Raw genomic sequence first — 16,982 nt, 5'->3', positions numbered from 1 at the left:
TTGAATGGAAGGGAATCAGAGACTGAGGGGCAGCTTCTGGAAGTTTCTACTCAGGACTGGCAAAGATATCTCTCTCTATCCTCTCAAACTCCTTCTTTCCCTCCACTAAGGGCACCAGAAAGCTTGCAGGCCTCCAAGATTCCACACCTGCTAACATCAGGAAATCTGCTTGAAGGAAGCTGCAGAGTCTGCTGCTTAGTTTGCTGAGGGCTAATATCAGTAACCTCAGATACGTAGACGACATCAACCCTTACAGCAGGAAGTGAAGAGGAACTAAAGAGCCTCTTGATGAAGGGGAAAGAGGAGAGTCAAAAAGCTGGCTTAAAGATCAACATTCCAAAAACTAAGATCACGGCATCCAGTCCCATCACTTCCTGGCAAACAGATGGGGAAACAGTGAGAGACTTTATTTTCTTGGGCTCCAAGATTACTGTGGACAATGACTGCAGCCATGAAATTAAAAGATGCTTGCTCCTTGGAAGAAAAGCTATCACCAAGCTAGACAGTGTATTAAAAAGCAGAGACATTACCGACAAAGGTCCATCTAGTCAAAGCTATGGTTTTTTCAGTAGTCATGTATGGATGTGAGAGCTGGACCATAAGAAGGCTGAGTGCCAAAGAATTAATGCTTTCAAACTGTGGTGCTGGAAAAGATTCTTGAGAGTCCCTAGGACAGCAAGGAGATCAAACCAGTAAATCCTAAAGGAAATCAATCCTGAATATTCATTGGAAGGACTGATGCTGAAGCTGAAGCTCAAATACTTTGGCCACCTGATGCGAAAAGCCGACTCACTGGAAAAGACCCTCATGTTGGGAAAGATTGAAGGCAGGAGGAGAGGGGGCAACAGAGGATGAGGTGGTTGGATGGCATCGCCGACTCAATGGACATGAGTTTGAGCAAGCCCCAGGAGATGGTGAAGGACAGGGAAGCCTGGTGTGCTGCAGTCCATGGGGTCGCAAAGAGACGGACATGACTGAGTGACGGAAGAGCAACAACAATTCTCTGTGTTGCCTCATAGAGGAAGATGGGGCCACAGCCTGCAGCCAGCCGCTTTTGTCTCTTTGCTGGGTATGATGACAACACAGCCCCTGCCTGGTGGGCTGCTGACTTTGGTGGCAAAGGGGCCCCTTGGTGAAATCTTGTGCCCAGGACCCCTTACTTCAAGCCACACCCTTGCTCCCGGGACAGGTGCCGGAGCAAATCCTGGTGAGCAGGCTGTCTGCTTCAGCTTCCCAGACTCGTCAGAACTGGACAATTGTTGAATCAGAGGACTCAAGCCTCATAATCATTTCCATGGATGCAGGAATACATTGAGAAGGATGCTGAGGCCTTGTGTTGTCTTGGCAGAAAAAAGTGTTGTTTGGGGAGAATGAGGCAAAGAGGAGTGTAGGTTTTGAGGTACATAGAAAAGGGAGCTATGAAGCTTTGTCACTGGCTTTGTCACGGAAGACAAGGGTGGGGGGGATGCCCCCCCTCATGCCTATTTTTTTTTTTTTTGGTCACATGGCACAGCATGTGGGATCTTAGATCCCTGACCAGGAATCAAATCCACACCCCCTGCAGTAGAAGTTGTCTTAACCACCAGACCACCAGGGAAGTCCCAGGACTGCCCATGTTTACTACAGCTGACCTTGGTCAATCCCTTTCTTTATTAAAAATAACTGGAAAAAAAAAAGGAATAGCGCAGGGAAAGATATTCAATACCCTGTGATAAACCACAATGGAAAAGAATACGAAAAAAGATATATATATATAAAAACGGAATTACTTTGCTGTACACCAGAAACTAACATAACATTTTAAATCAACTATACTTCAATTAAAGAAACCAACCCAACCCCGCCCCCCACCCCCCACCCCAAGACAAAAGCAAAACAAGAACATCAAAACTGAAAAGAAGGGAGACTGGCGTGACATCCTCACTCTACCAGTGAGTGGCAGGGTTGGGACTAGTGCTCTCGCGAGTGGTCCTGGTCGACACACCATGAGCCACAGATTAGCCTCCTGTTATCTCTGCTCTTGCTTCTCTAAAATGAAGACCCTTCCCACCATTCAGGCTGGGAGAGGCCTGGACCACACAGGGGCTGCTAGGAGAGGCCAGACAAGAAGAACTCAGCGCCCGGCCGCGTCTGGGGCAGTTCCCTGGAGGTGTCCACCACCTTTGACTCTCAGAGGCAAGAATGAGGAGACGGGGGTGGAAGGACTGGGCCCTAAAGCTGGCTGTGCAGTGTCAAGTCCAGAGGGAAGGTAATGTAAAGTGCGTCACAGGATACGAAATCCAGCTGGGGTCTGAAGCCTGTGACCAAGGGTCGTCCCTTCTGAGCCTCTTTCTGCAGATCCCTCCCTCAAGGACCACATACTGAGCGCACTCAAGGCGTGTCATCAGACACACCACATTTTCTCTTTCCTTTGGGCTTCTGCCCATGCAGGCGCTTCTATTTTCACTCCTTGTATAGGGCCCCAGATTTTCTGGGGGCTCAGCTGAGACCTTGTGTCTCCAGAGACAGCACTCTGACAGGGGTGGGTGCTCTTTTCTGTGCGTCCAGAGATTCTACCACAGCACTTATCCCTGGACCATCTCCTGGACTAGAGTGTGAGCTCCTGGAGGGCAAAGTCTACGGATTATTCACCTCAGTACCCAGCACTTAGTAGGCCCTCAAAGAACAAATGCTGGCTCACATTGTAGGCGCACAGTGAGTTCTGTCCCCTCCTTCTTCACTCATGACGACAGTGAAGAGCTCCAGGAGACCAACAAACAAGCAAACAAATCCAATTTCTTTCAACAGGGTGCCAAATGAGAATGCTAAATTTTTTCTCAAACTACTGTAATTCTGGTTTAAAAACCAAGTCACTTGCATAGAGCTTCAGTTTTAAACACTGACATCAACTGTTAAAAAGAAGAAATCCCCTGAGAGTAAACTGCCCTAGAGTGAGAACTCACTACCTACACAGCCTGGGTCCCCACCACCTGCTCCCCCTAATTCCATCTGGCTAAGACAGAATGGGTATTTGTCCAAAGGCTTCACAGCTTTATTTCATTCTGTGCTAGCAGCAGGCAGGTGAGAAAGCCATGATGATGACAATGCTGTTTTATGAAAGCTTCAGGATCCTGAAAAGGGGATGAGACAGAGAATAGCATTCCTACTGTCTTCCCAGGGGATGGGGTGGGGTGGGGGGGCTGCCCTTCCAATGAAGAGGAGAGTCTCGGGGTCACCTGAATGACCAATAATTTCACCTTCTCTTCTGAACTTATTTCCAACTTTATACTCCATCTCATGCTCAAAAAACATTTGAGATGATGGTCATTGTTTCTTCAGGTCTATGTCTATATCATGGGCTGTTGGTAAAGTGACATCCTAGTTGTGTGATGGTGGGCAAGTGACCTTCAAGTGTCTTGAGCCTCAGCTCTCTTACCTGTAAAACGGTGATAGCAATGACCAAAACTGGGTTACTGTGATATTAAAAATCCATAACATATGTGGGGAACCTTAGCCCAGTTCCCGCCACTTAGCAGGTACACAGTAAATGACAGCTGTCATTACCACAAGATCCAGAGAATGGCAAGTTCTAAAAGGGGACTTGCAGGAACAAAAGGAAAGTGGACCCTGGAGTTTCTGGGAATTATCTGATAGAGAATCCAGAACTCTGCACACGGGGTGATGGTCATGGGGACCTCGGAAATTTCTGGAATGTTTGTAATTCTCCCGTGTTTCTAATTTTCTCCCACAGTCTTATTTCATTTAGATCAGCAGTTTAATTCTTTACATGAAAAAGACCCACGTGCTTATTTAGGGGATTCATTTGGGGGTAAAAGAAACTTACTAAGAGACTAAAGGAAAAGGCCTTGGCAGAGAACAGCTGGAATGTTTGGGGGCAAGAGGAATAAAGAGAGGGCCATTCAGAATGTTGACAGGAGAACAGGAGGTCCCTGGAGGCCTCATTCTGAGGAGTTCTGCCCCCGACTCAGACCTGAGCAAACTCTTCCTCCCTGCTGTGCCCAGAACTCGGCCCACAGTGTAAGCATTACAAGTCACATCAGGTTGGGGAACACTCTGCTGGGACTCTACTCAGACACCATGACCCCACTCAGTGTAACCTGACCCATCCAGTCACCGGGATGTTTAAAGGACACCTGATTCTGTGACAGTGTGGTTACCCTAAACCACCTGACATGACAGCAGAGAGGAGAATCCCAGTCTCTGGCCTCGGTCCATGCTTTGGTCGCCTGAATCTGGGTCAGAAGGGAAGGCTATCCTTTAGGGGCAGAGAGAATTACTGCCTGCCTCAGTCTGTACCCACAGGGCAATGGTTTTCAACCCTGGCTGGGGCATCAGAGTCGCTTGGAGAGCTTTAAAAACTCAGATGATGGAGACTTCCCTGGTGGTCCAGTGGCTGAAAATCCGCCTGGCAATAAGGGGATGTGGGTTTGATCCCTGGTTGGAGAACTAAGATCCTACATGCCACAGAGCAACTAAGAACATGCACTGCCAACTACTGAACCCGCCCGCTCCAGAGCCCATGTGGCACAACTAGAGATCTCACATGCCACAGTGAAGGTGCCATGTGCCACAACTAAGACCGAACACAGCCAGATACCCAATACAATGCTTCGTGGAAAGACCGTGCTTTGAACTTCTGGGAAATGACCAGGGTTCCACACAAGGAGATAAGAGAAGCTCTTTTTCCTAAGTGGTATCTGCAACCAGATCAGTCTGTTCTATAATAGCTTCCCTGGCTCTCCAAAGGGTGGGAATCTACCAGAAGGCAGCTGCACTTGGCTGCCTAACCTTCCCATGCTTTTCTCAGGGTCCCTGAACATCGGAGACACCTGCCTCATCACCACAGAACTCAATAAAAGGTACACTTATTACAGAAACTAGATTCAGATTCAACTGACATTTTTGGAGCTCCTTGTCTGTGGCGGGCCCTGAAGCAGACACATAAAAACTGCAAGCCTGTGAGAGGCACTACCTCATTCTCACTAGGGGTGTGTTCCCAGAAAAAGAGTGTTCATCAGAGTTTTACCAACTCATTACAGCAGTCCTCAGTAGATGTCTTCCCAACATGGTGATTTATCACCTATGATCAACATACAAACTGGGTTTTACTGACTGATGTATATTCTCAAAATTTCAATTGCTCTAATCGAGTGCATGACCATGCACTGATATCTGAGGCTTATCCTCTTCAGCTGTCAAGACATCTAGCTTGTATTTTTTAAGTAAAAATATGGAACACTTCACAAATTTACGTGTCACCCTTGTGCAGGGACCAAGCTAATCTCTATATCATTTCAATTTTAATATCTGAGCTGCTGAAGCCAGCACTCTAGCCTGAATTTGAATCATCAAAATAATTCCTTGTTTGTCTGTCATTTGGAAAGCAATCAAACCATTTGCTGGGAATCAAAGAGTTTTAAACAAGAGAGTATGCAGATACTTTTTGGTGAAGAGTATTCCTTTTATTGAAGCTGATTAGCACTATGAGCTATAACTACATTGTCTCCATTTTTAAACGTGGTGAAACTGAAGCTCAGAGAATCTCAGTAACTTGTTAAACACACACAGCTAGGACAGGGAGGGCAAGGACTTGACCCCAGGTCTTCTCATTTCCAGATTCGTGCTTTTTCCCTCGTACCACTAGTGGACCTCACTAGGTCTTCTGCATGGCTATAAGCACTTATGTGCAGATGTATAATTGTTGAAAATTCACATACTGTTTTTTTCAGCCACATGCAAAAATCATGGATTAAGATCCAACAGAATTTTAGGATATAATCACAAAAGTAACAAGGGCTCAGAGGGGCTGAGTGATTTGTCCAAGATCAAACAGCTACTAAGAGGCCGAGCCTGTATTTGACCTTAGGTCTGTATGGCTCCAAAACAAGAGCTCTTTTCAACTAGCTAAAGGCACACACACAGTGTACTGGAGAGGAAATCACATGAGACAGGACTCAGAAGCCAAGAATTCCTGTCTCTGTTCCAATCTTTATTAGCTAAATCACTTTGGACAAGTCCCTTGCCTTCTGCAAACTGGAAGCAATGATCTCTGATCTACTTCACTATGAGAAGTGAAGATCCAAATGGATAAAAAAGTATTCTGAAAATTCCTTCCATAAAACAATAGAGCATAGGAATTCACGTAGGCCAGTCAGACAGCTGTGGGTTCAAAAATTCTGACTCTGCCACTTACTGGCTTGTGTGATCTCGGACAAGTGATTTTACTTCTCATGTCTCCATTTTCTCATCTGCAAAATGGGGCTAAATCAAGTACCTACACCAAAGGGCTGTTGTGACGATTAAATGAGAGCATCCATTTATATACAGATTGGCCCACATAGAGTACAGGATCAGCGGACGTCAGCCACTGTCACCAGAGCCGTGCCTGCCAGGTTTTCAACTTCCTCAAGCACGGACTTTCTGAGCTACCACACCTGGGCAACAGTTTCCTATTATTCTCTGCGTTCCTCCTCTGGCCTTGACCCTCCTTCCCTTTCCAGTCTCCCTTCCCCACAGCCCATCTTAATACCCCCCTGCCAACTCCAGTCCCCTTCCCCCATTTCGGCGCCGTGTCTTACTCGACGACCTTGGCTGGGTCCCCGTGTTGCCCATAGACCAGCGCCCGGACCCGGGAAGGTTCAGCAGAGGCAGAGAAGGAGGCGGAGGCAGGCCGCCGCCGGCGGGACTCTGGGAGCAGCCTCTGCCCTAGCTGGGCCGGGGCTCGAGTCCTGCAGAGCGCCCCGCAAACCCACATGTTCCCTCCAGTCAACTCAGAGACAGACGCTGCGAGATACGTCATCTTCCAGCGACCGCTCGCCTGCGCCCGGCCCCGCCCCCCGGGTGACCACGCCCCTCGCTCCTTTTAAAGGGCTGTCGCGGTCCTCCGCAGCTGGCGCTGCCGCTAGGTGAAACTCCGTGGGAAACCAGGAATAATCGGCGGAGGTAGTTAGGGGAGTCTCGGGGACTCTGAGCCTCCCAGGGTTGAACTCCTAACGTTAGAAATTGGTTTAAAGCTGGGACTGGCTTAAAGTCTGCGATTGATGTTTGATTTGGGGGAAGACAATTTTCCCTTTCCTGTCCTCAGTTTCTCCTCACAGTGAACATAGCGCTCACTGTGTTCAAATGAGGCGTTATTTCATTTAATCCCAGCTGTCTTCTAACAGCGTCGGGTGGCAAACCTTACTTCCCTACACCAAGTAGAGTAGGTGTAAGTAGATGTGGCGGTACGAGTACTGGGTTTGGAGTTAGCTGACTTAGGTTCAAATCCTAGACCTGCCGCTTGTTAGCTTGGCCGCCTCGGGCAAGTGACCGAAACTGTGAGACAGCGTTCTCAGTCCTTGCTGTTGTTCAGTCACTCAGTCCTGTCCAACTCTTCGCGACCACATGGACTCCAGCACACCAGACTTCCCTGTCCTTCACTATCTCCTGGAGTTTGTTCAAACTCCTGTCCATGGAGTCAATGATGCTATCTGATCATCTCATCCTCTGTTGTCCCCTTCTTCTCCTGCCCTCACTCTTTTCCTAGCATCAGGGTCTTTTCCAGTGAGTGCCACCTCTTCGCATCAGGTGGCCAAAGTATTGGAGCTCCAGCTTCAGCATCAGACCTTCCAGTCAATATTTAGGATTGATTTCCTTTAGGATTGACTGGTTTGATCTCCTTGCTGTTCAAGGGACTCTAAAAAGTCTTCTCCAGCACCACAGTTTGAAAACATTTGTTCTTCAGTGCTCAGCCTTCTTTATGGTCCAGCTCTCACATCTGTACATGACTACTTGAAAAACCATAGCTTTGACTAAGCAGACCTTTGTGGAAATGTGGTGTAAAGAGGTGTAACCCAAGAAAGATGCTTATCACATTATTTGTGGAAGGAAGACACAAGCATAACTAAAACCCTAATTGAATATTAGGGCATGACAGAGGGCACTTCTGGAGTCTGAAGGAGAGAGGTGTTTTGGGACTGAGGTGGGGGTGGGGGCTCTTGTAGGAGGTGGTGTTGGAGACAGTCCTGTGACTCAAAATCTTCAATATGCATGAAAACCACCTGAAGTCCCATCTCAGACCTGAATTAGAATCTTGGGGAGGGATCCAGGAAACTACATTTTTAATATATTTTAAAAAATTTTAACTTAATTTTCACATAATTTCAGATCTGTAAAATAATCACATTCTCTCTATACCTTCATCTAGATGCTCCAGAAATTAACATCATGTATAACAAAATGATCAAAATAAAGAAATCAACAAGTCTGCACAATCACAAAATCTTGTTCACATTTTAATTAGTTATCCCTTGAATATAATTTTTCTTGATCAGGACCCAATTCATGATCACGTGTTACTCTTAGTTGCCATAATTCTTCAGGAATCTACATTTCCTTTTTTTTTCTTTTGAATCTACATTTCTTACAAGCAGCTCTCAAGAGTTTTCTGATGCAGGTGGCCTGGGGAACAAGCTTGAGAAACACTGAACCAAGACTTAAAAAGATAAGGAAGAATTCCTTTCACTGGGTTTTATTGACCTCAAAGTTGCCAATTTAGAGCCTTTCCTCTGAGGAAGAAAAGAAAGTGTCAGGTCAAAGGGCGCACATGCTGCATTCTGGCAAACCTGGCTTTGAGTCCTGGCTCTGCCACTGATTGGCCATTTGATTTTGGACAAGTCACCTGGACTCTCTGTGTCTCCATTTCCTTATCCTTAAAATGAAGGAAATACTGGTATCTGATTCAAGGTGATTGTGAGCTATTACTCACTTGAAGCATTTAACACAATGTTTGGCATGAAAGCATTTGATAACTGTTATCGGTTATCGGGGGTTATTGTAAAGATTAAATGAGAAATATCATCTGTAAAACACCCATACTGGCTTACAGTACATGCTCAAAAGTGTTTGTACTTTAAACAAAGTTATTTATTTATTTACTCATTTTTGGCTGCCTAGGATCTCTGTTGCTGCGCCCTGGCTTTCTCCAGTCGTGGTGAACAGGGGTTACTCTTTGTCGCAGTGCTTGGGCTTCCGGTTGCGGTGGCTTCTTTTGATGTGGAGCACAGGCTCTAGGCATGTGGGCTTCAGTAGTTGCGGTTCGTGTGCTCAATAGTTGTGGTACACAGGCTTGGTTGCTTCACCACATGAGGAATCTTCCAAGGCCAGGGATTGAACTTGTGTCCCCTGCATTGGCAGGTGGATTCTTAACCATTGGACTTAGATTCTTAACCATTGGACTACCAGAGAAGCTCCTACTTATTTTTATTATTAGAGAAAATTAGTGTTCCATACTGGGAGGAAGACTTGGTCCCACAGTACACACACCGCCCCCTATTCCACATCCACCCAGTCTTGCCTATCTTCTATTTTCACAGTGACCCACAGTTCTGTTTCTGTTGGAAGACTCCCTAGGTGACACTGAGCTGTTGATTTTATCTTCTTTATGAAACTGGTTCCTCTGAATTCCCTGGGCAGCTCATCCAGGAAGCCTGGAGAGTCACCCAGCCTCACCCAGCCTGTCTTCCTCTTTGGGGGCTGGATGTGGTCTCCTGTGCATCATGATAGCCCTCATTTTTGGCCCAGGACATCAGCTCTTGTTTGAACTATGTCAACAATCTCCTTCCTAACTGAAATTCTCTCCCTTCTTTCTCTCTCCATTTCCTTCTTTCTTAGGCCTCCAGAATTACTTTCTTTTTTTAAGAGAAAGACCAGATTTTGTTGTTTCCTTGCTTAAAATCCTTCCATGATTACTCAATACTCAGGGAGAACCAGAAGCTACAGTTCTTTGTATTAGAAAACTGTGAACTATTGACATATTAAACTTGTAAACAAAACTATGGTTCTATGCTAATTTTATCATTCTCTCACACTACTGACATGTTTTAAAATCTTCAGAAATATAGATGGAGGAAAAACACCTTAAAATAACAACAAAAAATTTCTACTCATTGTAATTAATCTATCTTCTTGGGAATTAGAAAAACATGACTGGGACTTCCCTGGTGGTCCAGTGGCTAAGACTCTGTACTCCCAATGTGGTGGGCCTGGGTTCAGTCTCTGGTCAGGGAACTTTAGGTTCCCACACGCCACAGCTAAGAATTTGAGTGCTGCAACTAAAAGATCCCCCATGATAAACAAATAAATAGATATTAGAAAAAAAGACGAAAACATGACTGTGGTTTTAATTCAACCGTAGGATCCCTCAGCTTGACTTGAGGAACATTCGGGCTTCTTCAGGGGCACCATTTGAGAACCACTGATTGAGGGGACCAGATCCAATTGTCCTGGTCTTTCATTCGAGACCCTTTGTCCTTCAACTTCCACACTGTCTTTATTTTCTGCTGTTGGACCATGAAGAGACTACGATGCAACCATACCTGACACTGACCTTTCCCAGTACTTCCATGTCTTGTGCCTTTATTCAGGCTGTTCCTTCTGCCTGAAATGCTCTTTTCTGCATTGCCTATTTAGGAAACTCCAGGTTCAGGTATCACCTCTTTGATGTTGTTTCCCAAACCCCCAGGCTGAGTCAAGCCCTGGTGACTTTGGGTTTTCTTTGGGCTGGTGTTATGACCTTTGGGACATAGTCTCTTATTTATTTATGTGCCCATTTCCCCCTCCAGGCAGGAGTAGGGCCACATTTAGTGCATCTCCATGACACCAGCACCCAATATGGGGCCTGGCACAGGGTAGGTGTCATGAATATTCCATGAGTTGAAAGTAATTGAATTTCCTCGTGGCCTGAGCCTGTCAGTAGTACCATCTCCTTTTCCCTCGATTTAGTCACTTCAGGCCCAGACTTTCCGTTTCCCTTCCTTCTTCTCTCAAGGATTAGAGAAGCCTATGCTCTTTTTCAAGTGGAGCAGAATGTTCTCTTTTCATCTGTCCATCTGTTACGTGTGTCCTTTTCTCCTTCTAGCTCAGTCTCTGCCCATAGTCTTCCTCTGCACAAAGAGGGCTGTGGAATCAGTCTGATCTAGGTTTGAGCTCTGGACCCACCATTATTAGCTGTGTGACCTTGGGCAAGTGTCTTATGCTTTCTGAGACACCCAAAAAACTTTTCTGCTTTTCTCAGTTTCCACATCCCCCCAAAATGGGACCAGGGGTAAACTCCTGCCATGGGGCTTCTGTAACCGTCCTCTGCAAAAGGCAGCATCCCTGGTTGCTTCTTCTTTTTTTATCAGATTTTTCTCCTTGAGTTTCCTTTTCTGGATGGTCCTTTCTGTCTTTTCTCTGTGTGTTTGCTGTTTGTCTCTCCGGGGAAAATGTAAGCTTCACGAAGGCAAGAACCATGTCTGCATTCGTTCATCCATTCAGTATTTCTTGAGTGCTGAATATAGGCCAGATACCAAGCAGTGGGATATAAGACAGAGTCCTTGCCCTTAGGGAGCTCGTGTTCTAAAGCTGCAGACACACAATGAATATGCCACAAGAGTAGGTGCTCCATTTAGAACAGCAACAGTCCCCTCTCCCCTACAGTTTCTCTCCATTTCCTTCTTTATTTGTCTACTGATGGTTGTGCTGGGTCTTCGTTGAGGCACATGTGCTTTCTCCAGTTGCAGTGAGCGGCGGCTTACTCTTCATCGTGGTGCGCCGGCTTCTGATCGCAGAGGCTTCTCTTGTTGCAGAGCACAGGCCCTAGGTGCTTGGTCTCCAGTAGTTGCAGCACGCAGTCTCCGAAGTTGTGGTGCACACTCTTAGTTGCTCCTTGGCATGTGGGATCTTCCTGGACTAGGGAATGAACCCTTGTCTCTTGTATTGGCAGGTGGATTCTTCATCACTGGACCACCAGGGAGGTCCCATCTCCCCCATTTCTCCAGTATACTACTGTCTCACACACCAGAGAATTTGTTTTTTTTTTTTGGTTGTATATTGTTCTTGTCTTTCCATTGGAATATAAGCTCCATGAGGGTAGGGATTTTTATCTGTCTTATATCTTCACTTTGGCTTAGAGCAACTGTTGAACAGATAAATTGGTATCTAGTGTTTGTTGATTTGCTCCATATGGAGACAGGCCTCAGCTTCTATTCAATTCAAGCCAGATGTTTTTGATTCAAGTCTCGGAGCTGCTGCATACTACACATGTTCTCGGAAAAATCACTTTCTCTCTCTGTACCTTAATTTTCTCAACTATGTCATGGGAAAAATAGTGGTAGGAATTAAATGAATCCATATAGGTGAAACACACAGAAGGCACCTGGTCTTATGTAGAAATGGACAACTAGTTTTTAGTCATTGTACAAGGGTTTATACTGGGCAGAGGCCCAAACGAACTTAACCTGTGTAGCCCAGAGATAGACTAGAATCAATGAGAGTCAGTGAGGGGGGTAGATTTCATGGCATGAAGAGAAAGAACTTTTTAAAAGCCAGCCAGCATAGCAAGGAGAAATAGCTGAATCCATTATTACAGCTGGAGACTTCAACAGCTCTCTCTCAGAAATAAACATGTCCAGCAGGCAGAAACTCAGGGAAGACATAATTAAACTCCACAACACCATCAATCAACTAAAGATAAAGGTCATCTGAAAACTACTTCTGGGACTTTCCTGACGGTCTGGGGGCTAAGACTCTGACTTCCCAGTGCAGGTGGCCAGGGTTTGATCTCTGGTCAGGGAACTAGATCCCATATGCCGCAACTAAATAAATAAAGACTACTTCATCCAACAACAGCAGAGCACACACTCTTCCCAAGATCACATGAATTTTTACCAAGATAGACCACCTACTGGACCATAAAACACAACAAATTTGAAAGAAAAGAATCATACAGTGATTTCACTTAGATCATAGTGGAATTAAACTAGAAATAATAACAGAGAGTTGAAAAATCCCCAAATACTTGGAGATTAAATAATGTACTTCTAAATAACACATGGGTCAAAGAAATCTCAAGAGGAATTTAAATTTTTTGACATATTTATAAGTGAAAACTAAATGAAAATGAAAACACAGCTTATCAAAATTTGTGGGATGCTGGGTAAGCAGTGCATAGAGGGAAATTTATAGCACTGAATGCATATGTGAGAAAAGGAAAAAGATCTGCAATTAATCATCTAAAGTTCTGCCTTAAGAAACTAGAAAAAGAAGAGCAAATCGAATGCCAGGGAAGCAGGAAAATAATAAAAATTAGAGCTGAAATCAGTGAAATGAAAAACAGGAATTCAATAGAAAAAAATCAACCAAACCAAAAGCTGCTTCTTTGAAAAGATTATTAAATCGATAAGTCTCTAGCCAGACTAGGAAAAGAAGAGAAAGGACACAGATTACTAATATCAGAAATGAAAGGGGGGACATCACTACAGATCCCATGGACATTAAAAGGATGATAAAGGCCAACAAAAGTCCATCTAGTCAAAGCATGGTTTTTCCAGTAGTCATGTCTGGATGTGAGGGTTGGACTATAAAGAAAGCTGAGCACTGAAGAATTGATGCTTTTGAACTGTGGTGTTGGAGAAGACTCTTGAGAGTCCCTTGGACTGCAAGGAGGTCCAACAAGTCCATCCTAAAGGAAATCAGTCCTAAATATTCATTGGAAGGACTGATGCTGAAGCCGAAACTCCAATACTTTGGCCACCTGATACGAAGAACTGACTCATTTGAGAAGACCCTGATGCTGGGAAAGATTGAAGGCAGGAGGAGAAGGGGACCACAGAGGATGAGAGGGTTGGATGGCATCACCGACTCGATGGACATGAGATTGAGCAAGCTCCGGGAGTTGGTGAAGGACAGGGAAGCCTGACGTGCTGCAGTCCATGGGGTTGCAAAGAGCTGGACACGATTAAGCGACTGAACTGAACTTAACTGAAAGGAATACTACGAACAATTCTAAAAGCTAGCGTTTCCAAGACCCCATCACCTGCCCTTGGTAGGTGATGAGCTCCCTGTCCTTGGAGATAAGTGTGGATGCGCACTGAAAGGGATCGAGGTAAAGGGGATTCAAGTATTGGGTAGGACCGAGAGGCTCTGTGTCCCTGGGTCTCTGTCCGGGAGAGCTGTGTGCGAGCTAGGCACGAGCAATGAGCAGAGGAGTGGATCTGCTCACCTAAGCACGTCGGTGCCAGTGAGGCGGCTGGGAATCCAGGCCCAGCCCGGGACCGCCAGGCAGGGGGCCGGGAGTGGGGGCGGGGCGCGTCAGGGCCGCCGGCGACCGGACTGGGCAGGGGAGCGCGCGGCTGCCAGTAGGGGGCGCCTCGAGACCGAGGAACGCGCGGCCGAGCCTGACGTCAGCGCCCCGCTTGCTTGGGCTCCCGCTCTGGACTCGGCGCCAGTCCCGCTCGGCGCCGCGCCGCTTCGCTCCGGCTCTGGCTCGCCTCGGGCTCGGCTCGGGCTCCGGCGGCGGCGCCCCCCCGCGCCGGGCCCCGGGGCAGGCGGCGGCGCACCATGGCCCGCGCCCAGGCTCTCTTCCTGGCGCTCACCTTCCAGCTCTGCGCACCCGAGACCGAGACTCCGGCAGGTAAGCGCGCGTCGGTCGGACCCAGTTTGCCCCGCCGAGCCCCGGCGCCGGTGGCGTATCTCGAAAGAAAGTGGGAGTGTTGGATGACCGGACGTGGCGAGCTTGCTCCCGGTGTGTCTTGAGTGTTGGATGTGCGATCGTGTGCTCAGGGGGTTGTGTGCCTGCGAATGTGTCCTGAGAGATGTGCAAGAAAAGGTGCTGTGTGTGTTGTGTGTCCACGAGTATGTTGGGGTGAATGTTGTGTGCATAAAGGCATGGGGTGTGCGCCGAGTGTCGTGTCTGCCTCTGTGTAGTGTGTGTGTGGGGCCAAGTAGGATTGTATGTCTGTTGTGTGTCCATCCGAGTTCGGTTGTGTGGCAGGAGTTGCCTCTGCTGCTGTGTTGCATTTTTGGGCATTTGTGTGTACCCTAGCCTGGAGTGTTGTTTGTTGTGTGTCCGAGAATGGCTTGTGTGTTTTTGTTCTGCGTGTGGCAAAGAGTGCTCTGTGGATTCTGCCCGCGTGGGGAGCAGAGGACGTGTGTGCGATGTGTGTGCTTGTGAGATCCGTGTACGTGTGTGAAGGCGTGGGAACGGGTCCGGAACGAGTGTGTCCGCGCTCCGTGTGCGCGATGTGTACGTGTGTCTGGGGCCGGCGGTGTGCTCCGCCGGGGGCTGCGTGGGTCCCAGTGAATGCCGAGTGTGCCGGGAATGCGTGTGTAGGAGCGTGTCTGGAGCGGATGTGAGTGTGTTCGTGCAAGCTGGCTGCGTGTCCAGGAATGTTGCGAGTGTGGTCCTCGCCTGGGCCACGGCTTGAGTGTGTGCCCCAGGCCGGGGCCGCCCGAGGGGGCGGTGCAGGTTGTGCTGTGTGTGTGTCCCTCGGGTGTGCGCGTGGGGCGCACGGGCCCCGGAACAAGTTGTCCTGGCGGCGCCCCGTTGCCTCCCCGGTCGGGCCGGGCCTGAGGCTTGGCAGCGAGGGATGGGGGCCCGGCGGCCGCCGACTCCGACATGTCGGGCTGTTTGTTGTTTCGCAAGTTCAGCGCGGCGTTGGCTGGTGGCGGATCCGAGACGGCGCCGGGTCTGCGGGGCGCCGGGGTCGGGGCCCGGAGGGCCCAGCGCGGGGTGGGGGCGGCCGCGGGGGGCTGCGGGGCGCGCCGGGGCCGGCGGGAGGGGAGGGCCGTGCGGCCGGGCGATCGTGCGGGGACCGGGCCGCGGCTGCACCCAGGCGGCGGGGCGGGGTGGGGGGGGGTGCGTCTGGGTGGGCCGGGCCTGGCTCTGGGCGGCCGGACGGCGCCCCCTCCGGTTGCGCGCTGGAGGCGCCGCGGACGCCGGGGTCTCCTGGGACACCCCCCCTCCTCCGTCGACTCCGCAACTTTTTACGGCCTCCGGGCTGGTGGGGTGTGAGTGTACGCGTGTGAGCGTGTGTCTCGGTGCTTCTGGGTGCCGTGTGACCGCGCTGTCTCTCTGAGTGTGTTTCGGAGAGTGGAGTCTTTTGGAGGTGTGTTGTGTGTGTGTGTGTGAAGTTGAACGTGTGATCGCGTTTCTGAATGTGTGTATCCAGAGCTGTGGCTGTGTGTCCGTGTGTGCTGTGGACCGTGTGTCGGCGGCGGCTGTGTGTGTTCATGTGTCTGTCCCCGCCTCCCCCACCCCCCATCCTACCCGGAGGCCTGGGATGCCACACTGGGGGCCCTCTCCTGCGGAGTTGCTTCTGATGGCCCTTCTGTGGCGGGGGTGGCCTGTGCCCTCCCGGCGGCCTCAGCATCCCCGCGCCCTCTGGTTGGGCGGCTCCAGTCTGGTACCCGGGGCGCCCGAGTAACGGGGAGACGCCCCAGACGGGTTTCCGAGCCTAGACACAGGCAGAGCCACCTCGGCCCCCGGGAGCCTCCTTCAGGCCGCCGGTCTCCGAGAACTGGCCTCTCCCGATAGCATTTGCTGCCCTGCCGCCCGCTCCGGCCTCTCGGGCGGAGCTCCCAGGGCGCCGGCAGCCTCTCCTGCCACTGACTCTGAGGTCAGCCGGACCCTGCGGCCCCAGGCCATCGCGCACAGCTTTAGCTTTGACCCCTGAGCGCAGGAGAGGACCCCTAAGGCGACCTCCCTCCTTATCTTCCCCCAGCACTTACCCCTGTCCTGCAGCGACTTTGCCCCCTCCCCCACTCTGAGATCAAATCGAGGGTACTACATGCTCTCCCATACCTACCTCCATCACCTTGATTTTGAGAACCCTCAGATGTGCGCCCCCCCCCCCCCGCCCTCTTCTAACAGGAGGGACTACCCAAGGCTGAGGTTGGGGACTGAGATCTTGAGCCAGTTGCTTCCATTCCTGGGGCCCCGGTTTTCTGCTGTGTCCCATGGGCTTCATGATAAAGGTGTATGGTACTTGGTAGATTGTAAAGTAAGCCTCTGTCTGTGAGTGCCAGGGAACAAAAGACGGTTTTGAGGATGGCTACAGAGCCCCAGAGGTTGTGATTTGCAGCCAGGGGGACCTGGGTTCAAATTTGCCTCTGCCACGTGCTGTCCTTGTGTCCTTGGGCAAGTCACTTCTCTTCCACAGTTCCTGACACCTGTAGCTATTACT

The 16,982-nt window shown here is 49.1% G+C and overlaps 2 protein-coding genes and 1 non-coding gene across 8 annotated transcripts in view; 1 reads left to right on the top strand and 2 right to left on the bottom strand.

The window, feature by feature from the left end:
- MECR (mitochondrial trans-2-enoyl-CoA reductase) overlaps nucleotides 1–6,799 on the bottom strand; it is a 36,527-nt gene extending 29,728 nt beyond the window's left edge. Inside the window, exon 1 of the mRNA XM_006049476.4 lies at nucleotides 6,579–6,799. Within this exon, the coding sequence (XP_006049538.3) occupies nucleotides 6,579–6,799 (221 nt within the window). The remainder of the gene's footprint in view (nucleotides 1–6,578) is intronic.
- On the bottom strand, nucleotides 5,225–5,328 carry LOC112583042. The gene has a single exon (XR_003107405.1). It is a non-coding gene; the product is annotated as a U6 spliceosomal RNA (small nuclear RNA).
- A 7,448-nt stretch (nucleotides 6,800–14,247) lies between the features above and the next one.
- The window catches only part of PTPRU (protein tyrosine phosphatase receptor type U), an 89,053-nt gene continuing 86,318 nt past the window's right edge, over nucleotides 14,248–16,982 (top strand). For 5 of the 6 annotated variants that reach the window (XM_044938033.2, XM_025278568.3, XM_025278566.3 and 2 more), the window contains exon 1: nucleotides 14,248–14,431. In XM_044938033.2, the coding sequence (XP_044793968.1) occupies nucleotides 14,359–14,431 (73 nt within the window). In that variant the 5' untranslated portion in view covers nucleotides 14,248–14,358. Of the gene's footprint in view, nucleotides 14,432–14,488; nucleotides 15,486–16,982 lie in introns of those variants that run through there. The other variant, XM_044938031.2, reaches the window with a different exon arrangement.

The sequence above is a fragment of the Bubalus bubalis genome, chromosome 2, assembly GCF_019923935.1.
Source record: "Bubalus bubalis isolate 160015118507 breed Murrah chromosome 2, NDDB_SH_1, whole genome shotgun sequence".
In the NCBI taxonomy this organism is placed as follows: Eukaryota; Metazoa; Chordata; class Mammalia; order Artiodactyla; family Bovidae; genus Bubalus; species Bubalus bubalis.
The sequence above is the reverse complement of the archived record's forward strand: the minus strand, read 5'-3'. Positions and strand labels throughout refer to the sequence as shown.